The 19,440-nt window shown below is 37.8% G+C and overlaps 1 protein-coding gene across 1 annotated transcript in view; it reads left to right on the top strand.

The window, feature by feature from the left end:
• Positions 1-338: 338 nt before the first annotated feature.
• The window catches only part of LOC110314656 (interferon-activable protein 204-like), a 43,793-nt gene continuing 24,691 nt past the window's right edge, over positions 339-19,440 (top strand). The window contains exons 1-3 of the mRNA XM_021188910.2: positions 339-473; positions 2,460-2,867; positions 5,753-5,941. Of these exons, the coding sequence (XP_021044569.1) occupies positions 339-473; positions 2,460-2,867; positions 5,753-5,941 (732 nt within the window). The remainder of the gene's footprint in view (positions 474-2,459; positions 2,868-5,752; positions 5,942-19,440) is intronic.

Genomic DNA, 19,440 nt, shown 5'->3' with positions numbered 1-19,440 from the left:
GAAAAGAGGAACCTAGCAAGAATTGGCAGTAGAACACAAAGGTGATATCAAAGAGTGAAATAATGAGAGCAAATTATTTAAAACATATTTGCAAGCTGATGTTTGTGATCTTTGTTAGGGTATACAGAAGGTAGATGCTAAAGTTATCTGAAAATATGCTGCCATTTCAGTGAAATGTTAGAGAGCAAAGATCTTCTGTGAAAGAAATAAAGGAAAAAGTGAAAATAACCTCATGACGTTGAAAGTAACTATCAAGGTATAAAGGAGAACAATCTTTTTTTTAAAAAAAAAACAACAGGAGAACTCAATCAAAAAAGTCTGTATCTACACAAACAGACATGCTGCTCCAGGCAATGTCCAACCTTAACTTAAGGTCATCTACCAGCACAGATCTTGCTGAGGATCAACATCAGACCCCTCCCAGCCATTTATCTGGCCTTGAGGAGGAACAACCCCAGGCCTCTTCAGGACCTGTAAGTCAACCTGGATCCCTGCCAGGAATTCACTAAAATCTCCTGTCCATTCCTCATCAACTGTAATAATTTGATGTTTCCTTTATGAGTTCTTCAGAATGTAATCACAATGGTCATAATCTTGAAAGAGTATCTCTAGCTTCCCACCAATTTATTTCTTTAATGTTTTCTTCATTCACCAGGTGTGTATTTTGAAACACTGACTGCATTGGTACCTTCTGTTGTATTATACAGTGACATCAGAACTCTACATGTAGCATATCAGAGTGGAATTTACAACACGAGGGCCTTAGGCACACCTACTTAGTAGTCATAAGCAATGATAGCGATAGAGTTTGAAACATGCATAAGCCCGTGAGAGTGGAACTTGATTTAATATTTATTTTGCTTTGGATGACATCAGCTTTGTAAAGAAAATTTCTTAGAGGCTTTGCATTTAGAAGACTCGTACCTTGATTGATCATAAACACAAAAAGCAGCTAGAAATAATGAGTATCACAGTTATAAGAAAGAGTTTGAATACCAACTTATCTTTACTTTCAAAATAAAATTTAGAATCTTTAAAGATTTATGTTTTATAAGTTTATAAAAGAGTATTAAAGATAAAATATTTCTGATGTTTACATTCCTTATACGTGGATAATACATTTTACTTAAACAGAGTTATGATATTTTTAAAAATCTTTAACCTAAACAGATACTGAAATGAGTCCTAACTGTATTTCATTCATGGTATCTCAGCATGCTGCTGGTTGACAGGTATCTCTCTACACTGACCAGGCTGTAGGATTTTTGTGATTGACATAATTTCTGTTGCAGTAGGTGGGAATTAACACAAAGACCCACCATTCAGACTTCAATAAGATGTCGTTATCAAATCCTTCACTCAAGAGTCAGGGATATACATATGAGATGAGGATGAAAGTTTGTAAGAGCCAGAAATGGTGGATGATTCCAAAGAAAATGTGCCTTTCAGATAAACAAAACTGATGCACATATAAATTCAGAGACTGTAGCAGCACATGTTAAAACAGCACAGATTCGAGGCAGACTGGGCCCCGGAACTTTCCAAGTCCTTAAATTAAAATTCACATAATGTTTAAGGACTACATCATTTTTGTGTATTTAAGAATTCATTATAGATTGATTATCCACTACCACAAACTCAGTTCCTCTTTCATTGACTATCCTTGAAATACGTGCATTAAGGTTCATTTTGTACTCTTCATGAGAGTCCACTCATTTATTTTCTGTAAATCCTATACTTTTTAAAATTCGAATCTAGTCATTACTACTTGCTTATTTATTTATAATTGACACCAATAACTCTATTGATTTTTGTTTTTGTTTTTTTTATACTTCTGGTGACTCCTATCAAAAAATTAGATCTAATTGAGCACTAACCATTCATAGATGATGACTCCTTGTGGCATGCTTGTCCAGACTATTTACAGCCCCTTGGGTCTGTGGCGACAGCAACACCATCTCCATATATTTAAAATCTATGAAGCTCATAGCTTTTGATTGCTTTATGTACTGTCTTATAGTTAGACAATCTTCTCTATATTAAAGTACTCAATTGAATTCCAGTGAGCTCAGAACGAAGATCAAATCCTATCAATATCTCTGGTTTTACAAATGACTGCTTTTGAGACCAACTCTCTATCCATGTTTAAGTACATGGCTCTAACCAAAGTAATTCTACTTGAGCCTATTTAAAAGAAGGAGCTGGAAACCAGCTCGTGGATTTTTTTCATCATTTTATTATAGGAGATGGTTATCTTTTGTGGAGGTATATTGTGTGTTGTATACTCAGAATAACACCCAGAGAGTCCAGTGGTAACTAAAGACCTTTAACAGGTTTATAGTATATGATAAATTTTCTCAAATTTCCATGGCATTTAATTTTGTCTCATGTGAAAGTTAATTTGTATTTGCTGCTAAACTTATATGCTTATATCCCTATATTTGTCCAATCCCAAACAGAACAGGGAACCCCTAACAGTGGTGGTGCTCACTGCAACAGACACATTTCAATATGAATCGCCAGAACATGGAGTAAAGAGCATGTTTCATGCTACAGTGGCAACAGTGGCTGAAGAGAGCCAGTATTTCCAGGTGAAAGTTTTCAAGATCAACTTAAAAGAGAATTTTACAAAAAACAAGTATTTCACCATATCCAATTACTTCGAGAGCAAAGGCATCCTAGAGATTAATGAGGCCTCCTCTGTGTCAGAGGTTGCTCCTGAACAAATTACTGTAGCATCATTCAAGTGTAATTTCAACTGTCTTTTCAACCGTGTTTTCAAAGCTGCAAGTACCAGTTCTAAGATCTGGGATATTCGAAAGTGTGCTGAAGAGGCAGTGTTTTATGGATTGTTTAAATTACGCAAGGTAATGTGTGATAACCTATTTTTAACTTTTTTCCACCTACATCTTGAATCAAATATGATAATTTTCCATTTAGTGTTCGATGACAGTATTGCAACAAAACATTGTCTTGACTGGGAATAAAATTTGAAATAATCAAATAGATTAGGTAATAAGAGTGGGCCAGCTTTTAACAGCTTACTTGCTAATATGTGGGGCAGTGAGCTGTGCAGAGACAGCCTGGTCCCCAGTCATGCACAGGCCTGGAGCCCTAGTGACCCTAAGGGACTGAAGTTGTTTGCCATTTCTCTTGGGCCCCCCCCTGGCTCCTGTTGCAGCTACAGCCTCCCACAGTTCCCACCCCCCCACCCCCCCACCCCCTGACACACACACACAGAGGTGTGTGACCATCAGTCAAGTAGACAATACCCCAAGCTCCTGGTATTCTGTCTGGATTACACCACCCACAGTTACCTGGCAACAGCCAGGTATGCTCCTCCTCACAGTTACCTGGCAAAAGGCAGGGTGGCCCAGCCCACTATAAAAAGAGCTGCTTGCCTGCTTCTTGCTCCCTCTCTTATTCTCTTGCTCTTACTCTCCTCCCTTGCCCCACTTCTCTCTCCATCCCCTTCACCCCTCTCTCCAAGTGGCCATGGCAAGCCTCTACTTTCCTACTCTCTACCTTTCTCTGCCTTGGTACAATAAACACCTTAAAACCACTGACCATTTCTGCTCATTGGACTCTGACCTGTTGTGCTGGAGCAATGGAGAAGCTAGCACTTCTAACCTCCCACAAGGAGGCCTCCCTGTGTTCCAACCATGGCTTCCTCCACCCCAAGCCACCACCAACTGAGCAAGCCAAGCACTGTCTTCCCTGGGGTAACCTGTCCCAGTTCTCTCTTCCCTGCTCTTTTCCCTATGGTCCCTAGGCCAGAGTCCTTGTGAGGGTTCCCACTCTCTTCTCAGCTCTTCTGCAGTACCCAGACACATCTGTGGTGCCTGAGAATCTGAGCCCAACTCATGCAGGTTCGCAGGGACCTCAGACTGCACTTTCCCCACCTCTGAGTGAGAACCTTGACTTCTCACAGTCCCATGCAGCAGCAGCAGCAGCAGCAGCAGCAGCAGCAGCAGCAGCAGCAGCAGCAGCAGCAGCAGCAGCCTGGGATCAACACAGTCAAATTTCCTGCATCCAGTCTCTCCTAATAGCCCTAGCCCCGAGCAGACCTGGACCCCATTTTTGACCCACACTAATATATCTCTGAGAGGGTTCTCTAAAAATGTTTTTACCAAGATACATTATTTTATTAGTTGCAAATACCTATCATCAAATACAGTGAGAAGAATGTCCCAGGGCATAGGTGCCCTGCTAACTGACTCTATTTTAAGCTCTACTTCAACTATGTTAACACTCATTCATTTCTTTCTCTGGACTTTGTTTCAAAAGATTACCTGAAAGAGGATGAATATTTATTGTAACTTTTTTTTTGGACTCATCAGTAGATCAGATGGCATGCTCATAAACTTGAAACCATTCAGTAGAATGAATCAACTATCTCTACATATAGTAGGTTTATTCATTTCATGTGGAATCGTATCTTTTTCAATTAATTATTTCTGATTAGCTTAGACACTGAGAAATATTACATGAAATCAGATTTTAAAGGTAATTAAACCTATTCTAGATTCACTAGATTTCTAGATTTACTAGATATATACAGACATCTCAGTGATGTATCCATGGGCAAATGTAGGTAATCTTTTGGAATTCAGATAAAAAATTGACAACCTTGGTTAGCTCAACAAATGTTTTATAAGCTTGGCAGGTTTAAGCCTCTTTAGTCTGTCTTCCTTTGAAACTGCTTTTTAAAAATAATCCATTGCTTTATAGAATACACTTTACCGACTATGCATATGAATAAAGTTGAAAGTTTGTGAGCAATAGCTTGAGTACTGTTCAATACATATAAATTGGGGACATTGGCTTTCTACATGATACTGTAGAAAAGTAGAAAGAGGATCTATGTAAGTGAATTACTGGAATCATAACCTGTTCTGAAGATTCTCTGTAACATTGAGTGAATGATCATAAGGAACAAATGTCCATTCATCCCTTTACAAGCAAAAGATAGAAAGAAGGCTGCTCAAAGTTCTGATTCCCATGACCTCAGGTTATTTACTGGGAATCCAGGCTGTTGAGGAATAAGGAGCAGTGAAAAACATTTATTGTCCTAGCACTTCCAGGAAGGAATCTCCAAATCAAGAAAGAAAATCATTACAGTTGTAGAGAACTAGCATGAGGAGACTGCTCCCAGCTTGCTAGCTGTGAGGAAACCTGGGACCTTTGTCACTCTCAGCAGACTGAGAGGGAGGAGGCACACTTTCTCAAGGAGGGAATCCTGCTGTTCTGCCAAGTAACTGCAATCCTGAGGAAATGGCCTTGTTTTTCCTTTTTTCATGAGACTGTAACTTTGTTTATAGTTTAAACATCACACCTCAGTATTGGACTGCAGGCAGATGTCTCAGGCTGCAAGGACATTTGGGTGACTTTGAACCAAGATAAGCTATTGCTAGGAAAATAGCACTTGGTGGGAAATAGAAACTCTGGATAAATCCTTCTTCTGCTTTACCTTTAAAAGAAGTTAAAACTTTGAATAACTGTGCATTGGCTGACTAGACTACTTACAAACCCTGTTCTCCTTAATAATGTTCCACCCTTGGGACCTGAACCACTTGACATTGATAATAGTAATAAAAATTTCATTGTGAAGACTTCACTGAAGAAACCTGTTTGCCTATGTCTATAACTGGTTTCATATCTTCCTATGATTTCTTCTAATAAATGATCTTTTTAAATGTATAATAATGATGGATGAGATAAATTTCAGAAAATGAATGTTAATGTTTTGCAGAAAACAGTGAACCAAACGAATACAATCTATGAAATAGATGATTATTCAGGAACTATAGAAGTGGTGGGGAATGGAAAATGGCACAACATCAAGTGTAAGGAAGGAGATAAACTCAGACTCTTCTGCTTTCACCTGAAAACAATTGACAACCAACCAAAGTTAGTGTGTGGAGAGCACAGTTTCATCAAGGTAGGATGTAGATGACAAACGGACTAGCCAAGGAGGAAATTGACTTTTTCTTTAGGAGTCTGAACATGAAGTTTTCAATATGTTACATAGATAAATCTGTATCTGGAGGAACGACTTCAGATGTTTGCCCATAAACTCATTTGTAATGGGAATATTTTTATGAATGGATATTGAAGAAGTAAGCCAAAACCATTGTATATGTGCTAAACAAGATGTATGAAGAAATTAGAATGCCGTGGAAATAGATTTCCATGTGATTAAGTGCAAGAATATTCAATAAGTCATATATGGTTTGACAATGAGGAGTTTCCTGACCCTCGAGAAAGTTGAACTTTGAATCTCGACTTTAAGAGAAGAAATGCCTATACACTTATCAGTTATTATGGTGTCTAGCACACCATGAGAGGTGAGTAGGTTATATTTTCTTAACACAGAGAGAGAGAAAGAGAGAAAGAGAGAGAGAGAGAGAGAGAGAGAGAGAGAGAGAGAGAGAGAGAGAGAGAGAGAGAGAACATACCAAAGACTTGATTGGCACTATTAATTCAACCACATTTGGAAGACAAAGACTGGGACCATGAGGCAAAAGAATTGCTTAAGAGGGTCAGAGATATGTAGCATTGTTAGAAATAAGGGATTGGATCATTCATTGTAGAACAGGTAAATGTTGAAAGGTTTTATGATGATGCACACTTAGATACTTTGGCACATTAGTTAAAAAAGAATTTTTGTACCTGTCTTGAAATTATGGTCTGCAGAGAAACTTTATTTGGAGGCAACAATATTAGACCCCACTATGAGCTATTATATGCAATGGTTATATATTAACATTAAGGAACTTTGTAAGCTGCTTATGAAATATTAGGCAGTTTGAAAATCATCAGATATGTGTACCACTAAAACTTGCAAAGGCTATGACTTTAAAAATCAGGCAGCTACTTTACGAGGACATCACAGAAACTATTTCATAATTGTATTAAGCAGAGGAAAGATATATGGGCCTTTTATCAATGGAGGTGAGTCCTGATTAAAAATAAAGGCTTCTATGATTTTACAGCACCTTGATAGTGGTAGAAAGAGGGAAATTGGGTTCAAAGAACATCCAAACCAATTCAGAGAAAAATTTATGAAACTGGATAATTGATGCTGATACTAAAACTGGGAAAGTAGAAAATGACCTATGGTTGGCAGAAATATGTTCACATTGATATTGATTTCCAACTGTCTATAGGAAATTTAGTAAATATCTATAAATCTTTATTGAGACTTAGTGATCTATACAAACAGTTCTGAAATGGAAAATAATTTATGTGTATTTTTAAATTTAGGAATACTTGACAATCTTGTACTTGGACTATATCTAAAAAATGTATGATAGGTATTACATTTATACTAACAGAGAACACCCACCAAATATTTACATGATCTGAGACTTTAAACAGCAATAGAGAGATAGTATTTCCATTTTATAGATGTAGCTACAAATTCTCAGGAATAGTCACTGACAAAGACAATGAATAGTGGAATTGAGATCCACCTAGACCACCTGGCACAATGTGCAGATTCTTATACAAGATGAGTACACAGATTGTGAAGCAATAGGTTTAGGTAAAGTATACTACAAATTAAGATAAACAAATGGAGAGTTCAAGATAAATTGAAAGTTACATGAAACACAGATGAAGAACATTTAAAAGAGGAAGAGAGTCAGTGTCAACATAGTTCATGACAGACATAATCATCAAGGGACTTGAGAAATAGGTATCTTAAAATATAAGAGGTGGCTTGAACAGAAGGTATACCCCAAGATACAGCAGTCTAAACACATACACTGCTACATTTTGACAAAGACACATACATATTAGCTGTTTTATTTTCAATATCCATCAATTCAAGAATTCATGAGTTCACACTCAAGCTAATAACTCAGCACAGTAGAAAACTAATGCTTCATGTAGTTTAGTTTTCGTTTTTTTGTTTTTGTTTGCTTTTTTAGATTTTTAAATTTCATGTATATTAGTACACTTTCACTGTACTCAGATACACCAGAAGAGGGTATCAGATCACATTACAGATAATTGTGAGCCACCATGTGGTTGCTGGGAATTGAACTCAGGATCACTGGAAGAGCCTAGAGTGCTCTTATCCACTGAGCCATCTCTCAGGCCTGCTGTAGTAGTTGTTTTTGTTCATTTGCTTATTTTTTGTTTTGTTTTTTTGAGTTTTTTTTTTTTAATTCCAAGCAATGCTTAAAACAAGATAAATCAATGCCTTTTCTTTTTGTTATAATTCCCCTCACCAAATCTGGGATATAGCTGACCTACCCAAATAAACACAAATTTATTGAGATCCATCTCTTCAAAGACCATATAGATGGAAAGCAGTGGCTCAAAATAAGGCAATACAATGAAGGAAATAAAGCAAAGAGTATCAACAGCATTTGAGAAGGCAAAAGGTCATATATGGCCCTTGAGTGTAATAGTGAACAATGGGTGTCTGGAGAAATATAAACAGTGCTTTATCTCAATTGCATGGTTCTTATTGAATCACCCCCTGTCTCTTTCAAGGTCACCAAGGTTGCAAAAAAACAGTAAGACTCTGCTGCCCTTTCAAGCACAAAAAAATGAAGAAGAAAATGGCTACCCAAAGATCAATTTAATGCTTTTAAAGTAGAGATGCCAAACTATCACTTCTACATAACAGCTTAGTTGTACATCGAATCATTTAATAATCTTCACACCTGATTTCTGATTTTGGATTTTCATTGGCAAAATTTCTTATTGTTTTGTTTTTCTATGAAAATAACACTTGATTTAATCTCTCTATTATAAAAATAATAAACATGTCTTTTTAAAGGGACACCATTACAAAGTGCTGTGAGTCATTTGTTTTCTTTAATTCTTGAGTGCACTTCTTGAAAATGGTATATTCATGCTCTGTGGGACAAATATGGCAGAATACATCAGTTTTCATCAATCTTGTGTTCTACATACCAATTGGACTTCCAGAGTATAGTCTATTAAGATTCTCTCCCACTCTGTGGTCTGCTTTTTCTCTCTTTGCCATATACAATTTCTATGATTTATGGGGCCCTATTAATCAATTGTTGATCTTAATTCTTAGATGAACGAAGTCCTCTTTATAAGATGTCTATGTGAGAAACATTCTTGTCTTCTTAAAAACACATGTTTATCGCCTAAAATAGTTAAAGCTAACTATACATGGGAAGAATAAAGGAAATAATCTTCTGGTTCTCAGCACAGAGAGTAACACCGGCATACACCTTGTACTGTGTTTTGTGTATCTTGTATGTTAAAAGCACCTTTCATTCAGCTATAAGGAACTATATTGTGTTCTGTGAAATGTTTCTGTGAAAATACTGGAAAGTAATGACAAACTGTGTTCCCATACCAAAATCAGGCAATTCTACATAGAACATATTAAATGTGATTTGCAGATGATATCTATTGTGAGAAACATTCTTGTTGCCTTCTTAAAAACACACATTTACCACCTAAGATATTTAAAGCTAACAGTAATGGGAGCACTAAAGGAAATGCTCTTCTGTTTATTAGCACAGAGAATAACACACAGGCATGCACAATGTACTGTGTTCTGTGTAGCTTGTATGTTAAAGTTTTTGTTTCAGTGGCTGGAGGGATGGCTCAGTGGTTAAGAGCACCAATTGCTCTTCCAAAGGTCCTGAGTTCAAATCCCAGCAACCACATTGTGGTTCACAAACATTGGTAATGAGATCTGACATCCTCTTCTGGTGCATCTGAAGACAGCTACAGTGTACTTTGATATAATAATAAATAAATCTTTTTTAAAGAAAGGTTTTGTTTCAGGTATAAGGAATTATACTGAGTTCTGTGAAATGTTTCTGTGAAAATACAGGAAAGTAATGACTGTGTTCCCATACCAAAATAAAGCAATCCCTAAGCAGTGCATACTAAATGCAATTTGAAGATGTAGTCACAGAATCTCTATTGTGAGAAATGTTCTTACTGCTTTCCTTTTTTTTTTTTATTGGATTTTTCATTTATTTACATTTCAATGTTATCCCCCTTCTCTCTTTCCCCTATGGAGACCCCCTATTCCACAACCCTCCCCCTGCTTCTATGACAGTGTTCCCACACTCTCACACACACTTCCAGCTCCCTGCCCTGGCATTCACCTTCACTGGGGCATCCAGCCTTCAGAAGACCAAGGACCTCTACTCATACTGATGTCTGACAAGGCCATTCTCTGCTACATATGCAGCTGGAGTCATGGCTCTCTCCATATGTAGTCTTTGGTTGGTGGTTTAGTACCTGGGAGCTCTGGGTGGTGGGGTCTGGTTGTTTGATACTGGTGTTCTTCCTATGATGTTGCAAAGTCCTTTAGCTCCTTCAGTCCTTACTCTAACTTCTACATGGAGGATCCCATGCTCTGTAAAATGGTTGGCTGTGAACATACACCTATGTAGTTTTCAGGCTCCAGTAGAGCCTTTCAGGAGACAGTTATATCAGGCTATGGTCTGCAAGCACTTCTTGGCATCTGAAATAATGTCTGGTTTGTTTACTGAATATAGGATGGATGCCCTGGTGGAGAAGCCTCTGGATGACCTTTCCTTCAGTCTCTGACCACACGTTATCTCTGTATTTCTTTCCATGAGTATTTTGTTCCCCCTTCTAAGAAGGACTAAAGCATCCACACTTTGCTTTTCCTTCTTCTTGAGCTTCATATTATCTGTGAATTGTATCTTGGATATTGCAAGCTTTGGGGCTAATATCCACTTATCAGTGAGTGCATAAGATACCATGTGTGTTCTTTGTAACTGGGTTACCTCACTCAGGATGATATTTTCTAATTCCATTCATTTGCCTAAGGATTTTGTGAAGTCATTGTTTTTAATAGCTGAGTAGTACTCCATTGTGTAAATGTAGCAAGCATATTTTCTGTATCCATTCTTCTATTGAAGGTCATCTGGGTTGTTTCTAGCTTCTGACTATTATACATAAGGCTTCTATGAACATAGTGGAGCATCTGTCCTTGATATATGTTGGAGTATCTTTTGTATATATGCCCAGGGTCGGTATAGCTGGGTCCTCAGCTCCTATGCCCAATTTTCTGAGGAACCTCCAGACTGATTTCCAGAGTGGTTTTACAAGCTTGCAGTCCCACCAACAATGGAGGAATGTTCCTATTTCGCCATATCCTTGCCAGCATCTGCTGTCACCTGAGGTTTTAATCTTAGCCATTTTGACTAGTGTGAGGTAGAATCTCAGGGTTGTTTTGATTTCCATTTCCCTGATGACTAAGGAAGTTGAACATTTTTTTTATTGCTTCTCTGCCATTCGATATTCCTCAGTTGAGAATTCTTTCTTTAGCTCTTTACTCCATTTTTAATAGGGTTGTTTGGTTCTTTGGAGTCTAACTTCTTGAGTTCTTTGTGTATGTTTAATATACACCCTCTATCAGATGTAGGTTTGGTAAAGATATTTTTCCCAATCTTTTGGTTGTTTTTTTGTCCTATTGAGAGAGTCCTTTGCCTTACAGAAGCTTTGAAATTTTATGAGGTTCCATCTTTTTGTTAATTCTTGATCTTAGAGCATAAGCCATTGGTGTTCTGTTTGGGAATTTTTCTTCTGTGGCCATATGTTCGAGGTTCTTCCCCATTTTCCCTTCTATTAAATTCAGTATAACTGGTTTTATGTGGAGGTCCCTGATCCACTTGGACTTGAGCTTTGTACAAGGACATAACAATGGATCTATTTGCATTCTTCTATATACGGACTGCCAGTTCAACCAGCACCATTTGTTGAAAATGCTGTCTTTTGTCCACTTGATAGTTTTAGCTCCTTTGTCAAATATCAAGTGACTATTGGTGTGTGGGCTCATTTCTGGGTCTTCAATTCTATTCCACCGATCTTCATGCCTGTTAGTACCATATAGTTTTTATCACCATTTCTCTGTAATACAGCTTGAGGTCAGGGATGGTGATTCCCCCAGAAGTTCTTTTATTGCTGAAAACAATTTTCTCTATCCTGTTTTTTTTTTTAATTCAAAATGAATTTGCAAATTGTTCTTTCTAACTTTATGAAAGAATTGACTGGGAAATTTGATGGGGAGTGCATTGAATCTATAGATTGCTTTTGGCAAGATGACCATTTTTACTATATTAATCCTGCTAATCCATGAATATGGGAGATCTTTCCATATTCTGAGGTTTTCAATTTCCTTCTTCAGAGGCTTGAACTTCTTGTAATACAAATCGAGTCACACAAAAGTATTTTATATTATTTGTGACTATTGTGAAGAGTGTCATTTCCCTAATATCTATATCAGCCTGTGTATCCTTTGACTAGAGGAAGGTTACTGATTTGTTTGAGTTAATTTTATATCCAGTAACTTTGCTGAAGTTGTTAATCAGGATGAGGAGTTCTATGGTGGAATGTTTGGGCTCACTTAAGTATACTATTATATCATCTGCAAATAGTGATATTTTGACTTCTTCCTTTCCAATTTGTATCACTTTGATCTCCTTTTGTGCTCAAAGTGCTATGGCTAGGACTTTGACTACTATATTGAATAGGTAGGGAGAGAGCACCCTTGTCTGGTCCCTGATTTAGGTGGGATTGCTTTGATTTTCTTTCCATTTAGTTTGATATTGGTTACTGGTTTGCTGTACATTGCTTTTATTATGTTTCAGTATAAGCCTTGAATTCCTAAACTTTTCAAGACTTTTATAATAGTGTTATATTGAATTTTGTCAAATGCTTTCTCAGCATCAAATGAGATGATCATGTATTATTTTTTTTTCTTTGAGATTGTATATATACTGGATTACATTGATGGATTTCCATGAACTGAACCATCCCTGCATCCCTGGGATGAATTGTACTTGATCATAATGGATGATAGTTTTGATGTGCTTTTCAATTCAGTTTGTGAGACTTTTATTGGGTATTTTTGCATTGATATTCATAAGGAAATTTAGTCTGAGGTTTAGTCTTTCTTTGTTGTATTTTGTGGAATATTTTGAAGAGTGTTGGTATTAGGTCTTCTTTTTTTACATTTTTATTAGATATTTTATTCATTTACATTTCGAATACTATCCTTACATCCCTGGAATGAAGCCTATATTATCATGATAAATAATTGTTTTGATGTGTTCTTGGATTCTGTTAGCAAAAATTTTACTGAGTATTTTTGCATTGATATTCATACAGGAAATTGGTCTGAAGTTCTCTTTCTGTGTTGGGTCTAGATGTGGTCTAGGTATTAGAGGAACTGTGGCTTCATAGAATGAATTGGGTAAATAACCTTCTGTTTCTATTTTGTGGAATAGTTTGAGGAGAATTGGAACTAGGTCTTTTTTGAAGGTCTGATAGAATTCTGCACTAAACCTATCTGGTCCTGGACTTCATTTGGTTGGGAGACTGTTAATGAGTACTTCTATTTCTTTAGGGGATATTGGACAATTTAGATCATTAAATCTGATCCTGATTTAATTTTTGGTACCTGGTCACTGTCTAGAAATTTGTCCGTCTCATCCATGTTTTCTAGTTTTGTTGAGTATAACCTTTTGTAGTAGGATCTGATGATGTTTTGAATTTCTTCATGTTCTGTTGTTATGTATCCCTTTTCACTTCTGATTTTGTTAATTAAGATACTGTCCCTGTGCCCTCTAGTTAGTCTGGCTAAGGGTTTACCTATCATGTTGATTTTCTCAAAGAACCAGCTCCTGGTTTGGTTGATTCTTTGAATAGTTCTTTTTGTTACCACTTGGTTGATTTCAACCCTGAGTTTGACTATTTCCTGCTGTTTACTCCTCTTGGGTCAATTTGCTTCCTTTTGTTCTAGAGCTTCTAGGTGTGATGTCAGGCTGCTAGTGGATGCTCTCTCTAGTTCCTTTTTGGAGGCACTCAGAGCTACAGAGTTTTTTTCTTAGGACTGCTTTCATTGTGTCCCATAAGTTTGGGTATGTTGTGCCTTCATTTTCTTTAAACTATAAAAAGTCTTTAATTTCTTTCTTTATTTCTTCCTTGACCAAGGTATCATTGAGTAGTAGATTGTTGATCAGTTTCCACATGAATGTTGGCTTTCTATTATTTATGTTGTTATTGAAGATCAGCCTTAGTCAGTGGTGATCGGATAGACTGAATGGGATAATTTCAATATTTTTGTACCTGTTGAGGCCTGTTTTATGACCAATTATATGTTCAGTTTTGGAGGAGGTACCATGAGGTGCTGAGAAGAAGATATATCCTTTTGTTTTAGGATAAAATGTTCTGAAGATATCTGTTAAATCCAGTTGTTACTTCTGTTAGTTTCCATGTGTCTCTGTTTAGTTTCTGTTTCCAGGATCTGTCCATTGGTGAGAGTGGGGTGTTGAAGTCTCCCACTATTATTGTGTGAAGTACATTGTGTGCTTTGAGCTTTACTAAAGTCTCTTTATGAATGTAGCTGCCCTATCATTTGGAGCATAGGTATACTGAAGTAAGAGTTCATCTTGGAAGATTTTACCTTTGATGAGTATGAAGTGCCCCTCCTTGCCTTTTTTGATAACTTTGGCTTGGAAATTGATTTTATTCGATATTAGAATGGCTACTGCAGCTTGTTTCTTCGGACCATTTGCTTGGAAAGTTGTNTTNCAGCCTTTCACTCTGAGGTAGTGTCTGTCTTTTCCCTGAGGTGGGTTTCCTGTAAACAGCAAAATGTTGAGTCCTGTTTGTGAAGCCAGTCTGTTAGTCTATATCTTTTTATTGGGGAATTGAGTCCATTGATATTAAAAGATATTAAGGAAAAGTAATTGTTGCTTCCTGTTATTTTTGTTGTTAGAGTTGGGTTTCTTTTCTACTGGCTGTCTTCTTTTAGGTTTGTTGAAGGATTGCTTCCATCTTTTTCTAGGGCGTAATTTCCACCCTTGTGATGATGTTTTCCCCTTATTATCTTTTGAAGGGATGACTTGAGGAAAGATACTGTGTGAATTTCGTTTTGTTATGGAATATTTTGGTTTCTCCATCTATTGTAATTGAGAGTTTTGCTGGGTATTATAGCCTGGGCTGCATTTGTCTTCTCTTAGAATCTGGGTAACATCTGTCCAGGATCTTCAAGCTTTCATAGTCTCTGGTGAGAAGCCTGCTGTAATTCTAATAGGTCTGCCCTTATATATTATTTGACCCTTTTCCCCTACTGCTTTTTATATTCTATCTTTATTTGGTGCATTTGTTGGCTTCAAGGATTTTCTAGGACTTTGGAGCACTAGTAGAGGCTCACTTATGATAAAATTCAATCTTTAAAGGCACATATAATACTGAAAGAGGGCATACAACATACTAATGTGGGGATAGGGTTTCAGTATACGGGCTATCAGAATGCTAAGGTTCCAGGAGGCATAGTTTCCTTGAAACTCTTTGCCTCTTGAGTGCTTCCAGGCCTCTCGGCCTATCAAGCAGACTTCACTGGAGTAGGAGTAACATACATGCAAACAATAAATGAAACATTCTATTTTCTGGTTATTAGCACAGAGAGTACGTGTACACACAGGCATGAACATTGTACTGTATTGTGTGAAGCATGTATGTTAAACTACATTTCTTTCTGCCATAATGAATTGGATTGCTTTCTGTGAAATGAGTATGTGAAAGTACAAGAAAGTAATCAAGAAATGTGTTCCCATACCAAAATAAAGCAATTCAAAAGCCGCGTGTCCTAAATTCAGTGTGAAGATGTAGCCACAGAAACTCTATTGTAAGAAACATTCTTGTTGCCTTCTTAAAAACGCACATTAACCCCATAAGGTATATAAAGAAAAAAAAAAGTCCTCTCTACAGAACATCATTAGCACAGGAACTAAGACCACCAAAAATAATAAATGGGACCGTGGAAAGTTGGAAAGCTTCTGCATGGCAAAGATGGCATCATTCAAATAAAGCAGCAGTCTACACACTGCTAGGACAAGATCTTTACCAACTACACTTCTGACAGAGGGCTACTAGCCAAAATATCCGAGGAAATCAAAGAACTAGATAATCAAGAAAACAATAACCCAATTATAAAGTGGGCTGCATACCTGAACAAAGAATTCTCAAAAGAGGAAACTCAAATGGCTGATAAGTGCTTAAATATTCAAAATCCTTAGCCAACAGGGAAATGCAAATCAAAACTATTTCCAAATTTCATCTTATACCTGTCAGAATGACCAATTTCAGAAAAAGAAGTAACAGCTCATTCTATGAGGATGTGAAGCAAGGGAAACACTTATCCATTGCTGAAGGTAGCACAAACTTACATAGCTTATTTCAGTCTAATTTAAACATTTTCAATTCAATTCATATTTTTTGCTGTAGTATCTGAGAAGTCAAGACCATAAAACTGGATCCTTTGTTTTCTCTAGAAAGTATATTGATGAGTCTTTTTCCATTTATTATTTTGTTTTCCCTTTTTTCTTGTTGTTGCTTTGTTTTCTTGAAATGTGGTCCAACCGTGTAACTCTGAATGCACTGGAACTCACTATGCATACCATACCCACAAACTCAAAGATCTACCTGCCTCTACCACCCAAATATCCTGCATGATTGAGATAGGCAGTCCTGGATTCTTATCTTACATCAGATCAAAATATATATTAAGAGAAACTAAAGAACTAAAAATGTTTTTGGTCTCCCTCCCAGATTCTACTAACTCTCAATTTCAGATCTTTTTCTTTGATAATGATTGTTATATGATATATACATGCATATATGTATGTGTGTATATATGTACATACATATGAATGGATATTTTGCCTTAAATCCAAAAACTGATAGCTGACTTCTCTCATGATAGTCATACCACTACTGTACCCCTGGGCATGTCTTGCCAAGCTTATCATGGCTGTGATCTGCAGCATATGATGAATACCAACATCACCTTGTATGTAAATTTCCCATGACAAAGTCTTTAATTGCTAACCTATACTTGTCTGCTTAGTTTTGGCCTGAGATATCTGTATGACAAGACAAATTTCCAAATATTTAGCCCATCAATAAAAATCAAGAAAATGAATTTTTAGCATTCTTTTGCTTCATCTGTAAAAATACCTTCTGCATAAAGTGGATTTAGGAGCACTGCTCTGACCTACCTAGTCCAGTGAGAGAGATTTATGTGCTGCATACTAAATGACTATGAAAAGAAGAGACAATGCAAAATAAAAGCAAGGTGACACATGCTCATTCTTTCCTCGTTCTTGTTTGTGTGTTTGTTTGTTTGGTTGGTTTTTGAGACAGGGTCTAACTGTGTAACTTCATCAACCCTGGAGCTAATTATGTAGACTAGACTAACCTCAAACTCACAGGGATAGTCCTGTCTCTAGCACTTGGGTGCTGAGATAAAGGCATGTACATGTACTGCACATGACATATGCCAAGTGTTCTTGATCCTTTAATTCCTGAGTTAGGTCTTTCTCCTACCTCTTTGTGACAACATCAGTGGTCTACTCTACTGAGTACATCACATCCACATGGCATCTAAAAGCTACAAAATAGAAATTTGTATAGCCACAGGTGTCTATGGCTTTTATCTACTCATCCGTACTTTTCTTTAACTTGTTCATTATTTAATAGTCTTTAGATGGCTCCAATATCAGTCTTTAAACCTTTTCATATGTGGCCTATGTCAATAGAGTTGAGTCCTAGGTTTATACAAGATCTAGAAGTCTTTATATTCAGACCCTGAGGAGGAGCTGTGACGTTGAATGTATACTTGATGCTGCCCCTTACTACCTGCTCCTGACAATCACTGCTGTCAAACATAAAAGAGCACAAAACCTGCCAAGACCCAGATCTTAAAAAGCATCTCACTTATTCTGGTTCCATGTCACATGATTAGAGTAGTCCAAAAATATTATTCCAGAAACCGTCTACTAGTCAACATGGAAAAACACTGTTAGAAAATCACTTTTAGTCCCTGATGCTTCCAGAGGCTTAGAGATCTTACATAAGTTTTAGGGAATTGAAACTATCATTACATAGCCCCCCAAGCTGAACCTATCCATAAATAATGCTGAAACACTAAAGGATTATTTTCACATTGACTGTCCAGAAGACAGCCAATGCCAGACTACTGTATTTTAACTTGAGATTGGACTTGTATCTTACAGTGACATCATACTCTGAAATCCACAGCTTGCAGCAGTGAATAAAAAAGTCCATCAGAAAGTGCTTTAAAGAAAAGCAATTCCAATTCAGACGATCCTCTTTCAAGTAGATGCATTCAAATACTAGTGGAAATTGACTGCTTACTAATTGTATTTCGGTCATCTCTTAGGTTCCGTAACATGAGAGGGAGGTGGGGACGAATGACTCACCTCCTTTAAATGAGATGTTATGTAACTTTAATGGAATTTAAACTCCTAGTCATCTACCTATAAGTGTGTTAGGTAAGAACATGTCCATGTCTGAACTTGTACCTGGTATGATTTTCAGAATAACTACTGAGTATATCTGAGTGTACTTGTAACTATTTTCTTGGCTAATAAGACAACATTTGTGAATAATTTTGGGGATAGGCTCTTTCCTTTTCCAGGCAGAAACATGGAGGCTGCTCCAGAGAAAAAATAGAAGGTTGTTGCTGTGCCAGAAACTCTTTTTGTGCTTTCCCACCCGAGGAGGGGTGTCTGCCCAGGAGCAGTCTCAAGGCCGGAACCGGTAGGAGGGCAATCTTTGCTCTGGTGCACTGCCAGGGAGAGGGCGGCCTGCAGAAGTGACACAGCTTCTGGGAAAGATCCCTTCTGGCTCCAGTAATCGGGTGCCTTTCCCGCCTGAGGAAGGGTGTCTGCCCGGAAGGAGTTTCAAGGCCTGAGCCAGAAGGAGAGCCATCTTTGCTCCTGTGCACTGCCAGGGAGAGGGTGGCCTGGAGAAGCAACACAGCTTCTGGGAAAGATTCCATTTCTGGTTCCAGTCATCCAGCACCTTTCCTGCCCGAGGAGAGGTGTCAGCCCGGGAGGAGTCTCAAGGCCTAAGCTGACAGGAGAGCCTTCTTTGCTCCAGTTCGCTTAGGCTCAAGACTGCGCTAGCAAGAGTGTGGACCTCAGAAGCTACACAGCTTCAGGACAGACAGAAGCAACCTAATTTCTGGGACAGACCCTGTTTCGGGCTCCAGAAATTTAGGCACCTTCCTCGCCAGAGGAAAGGTGGCAATCTGTGAGGGCTCTGTCTGCCAGAGCAGGTGAGAGAGTCATATTTTGTCCCTCAGTGGCTAGTCTGTGCATGTGAGTGAATAAACTGCAGAGGCAACACATCTTCTGGAACAGGCCCTGTTTTGGGCCTACATATTCAGCAAGGACGCAGATCTGAATGCCAGGCTTCTGTGCACCTTCCCTGCTAGAGGAGAGCTTCCCTGCAGAGAGTAATCTGACCACTGAGACACAGGAGAGAGCTGAACTCCCAGGACTGCTGACAGAGGCTAACAGAATCACAGGAGGAACAAGCTCCAACCAGAGACAACTATAACAACTAACTCCAGAGATCACCAGA

This window comes from Mus pahari, unplaced genomic scaffold (assembly GCF_900095145.1).
Source record: "Mus pahari unplaced genomic scaffold, PAHARI_EIJ_v1.1 scaffold_4578_1, whole genome shotgun sequence".
NCBI lineage: Eukaryota > Metazoa > Chordata > Mammalia > Rodentia > Muridae > Mus > Mus pahari.
This window is presented reverse-complemented; position numbering and strand designations above follow the sequence as displayed.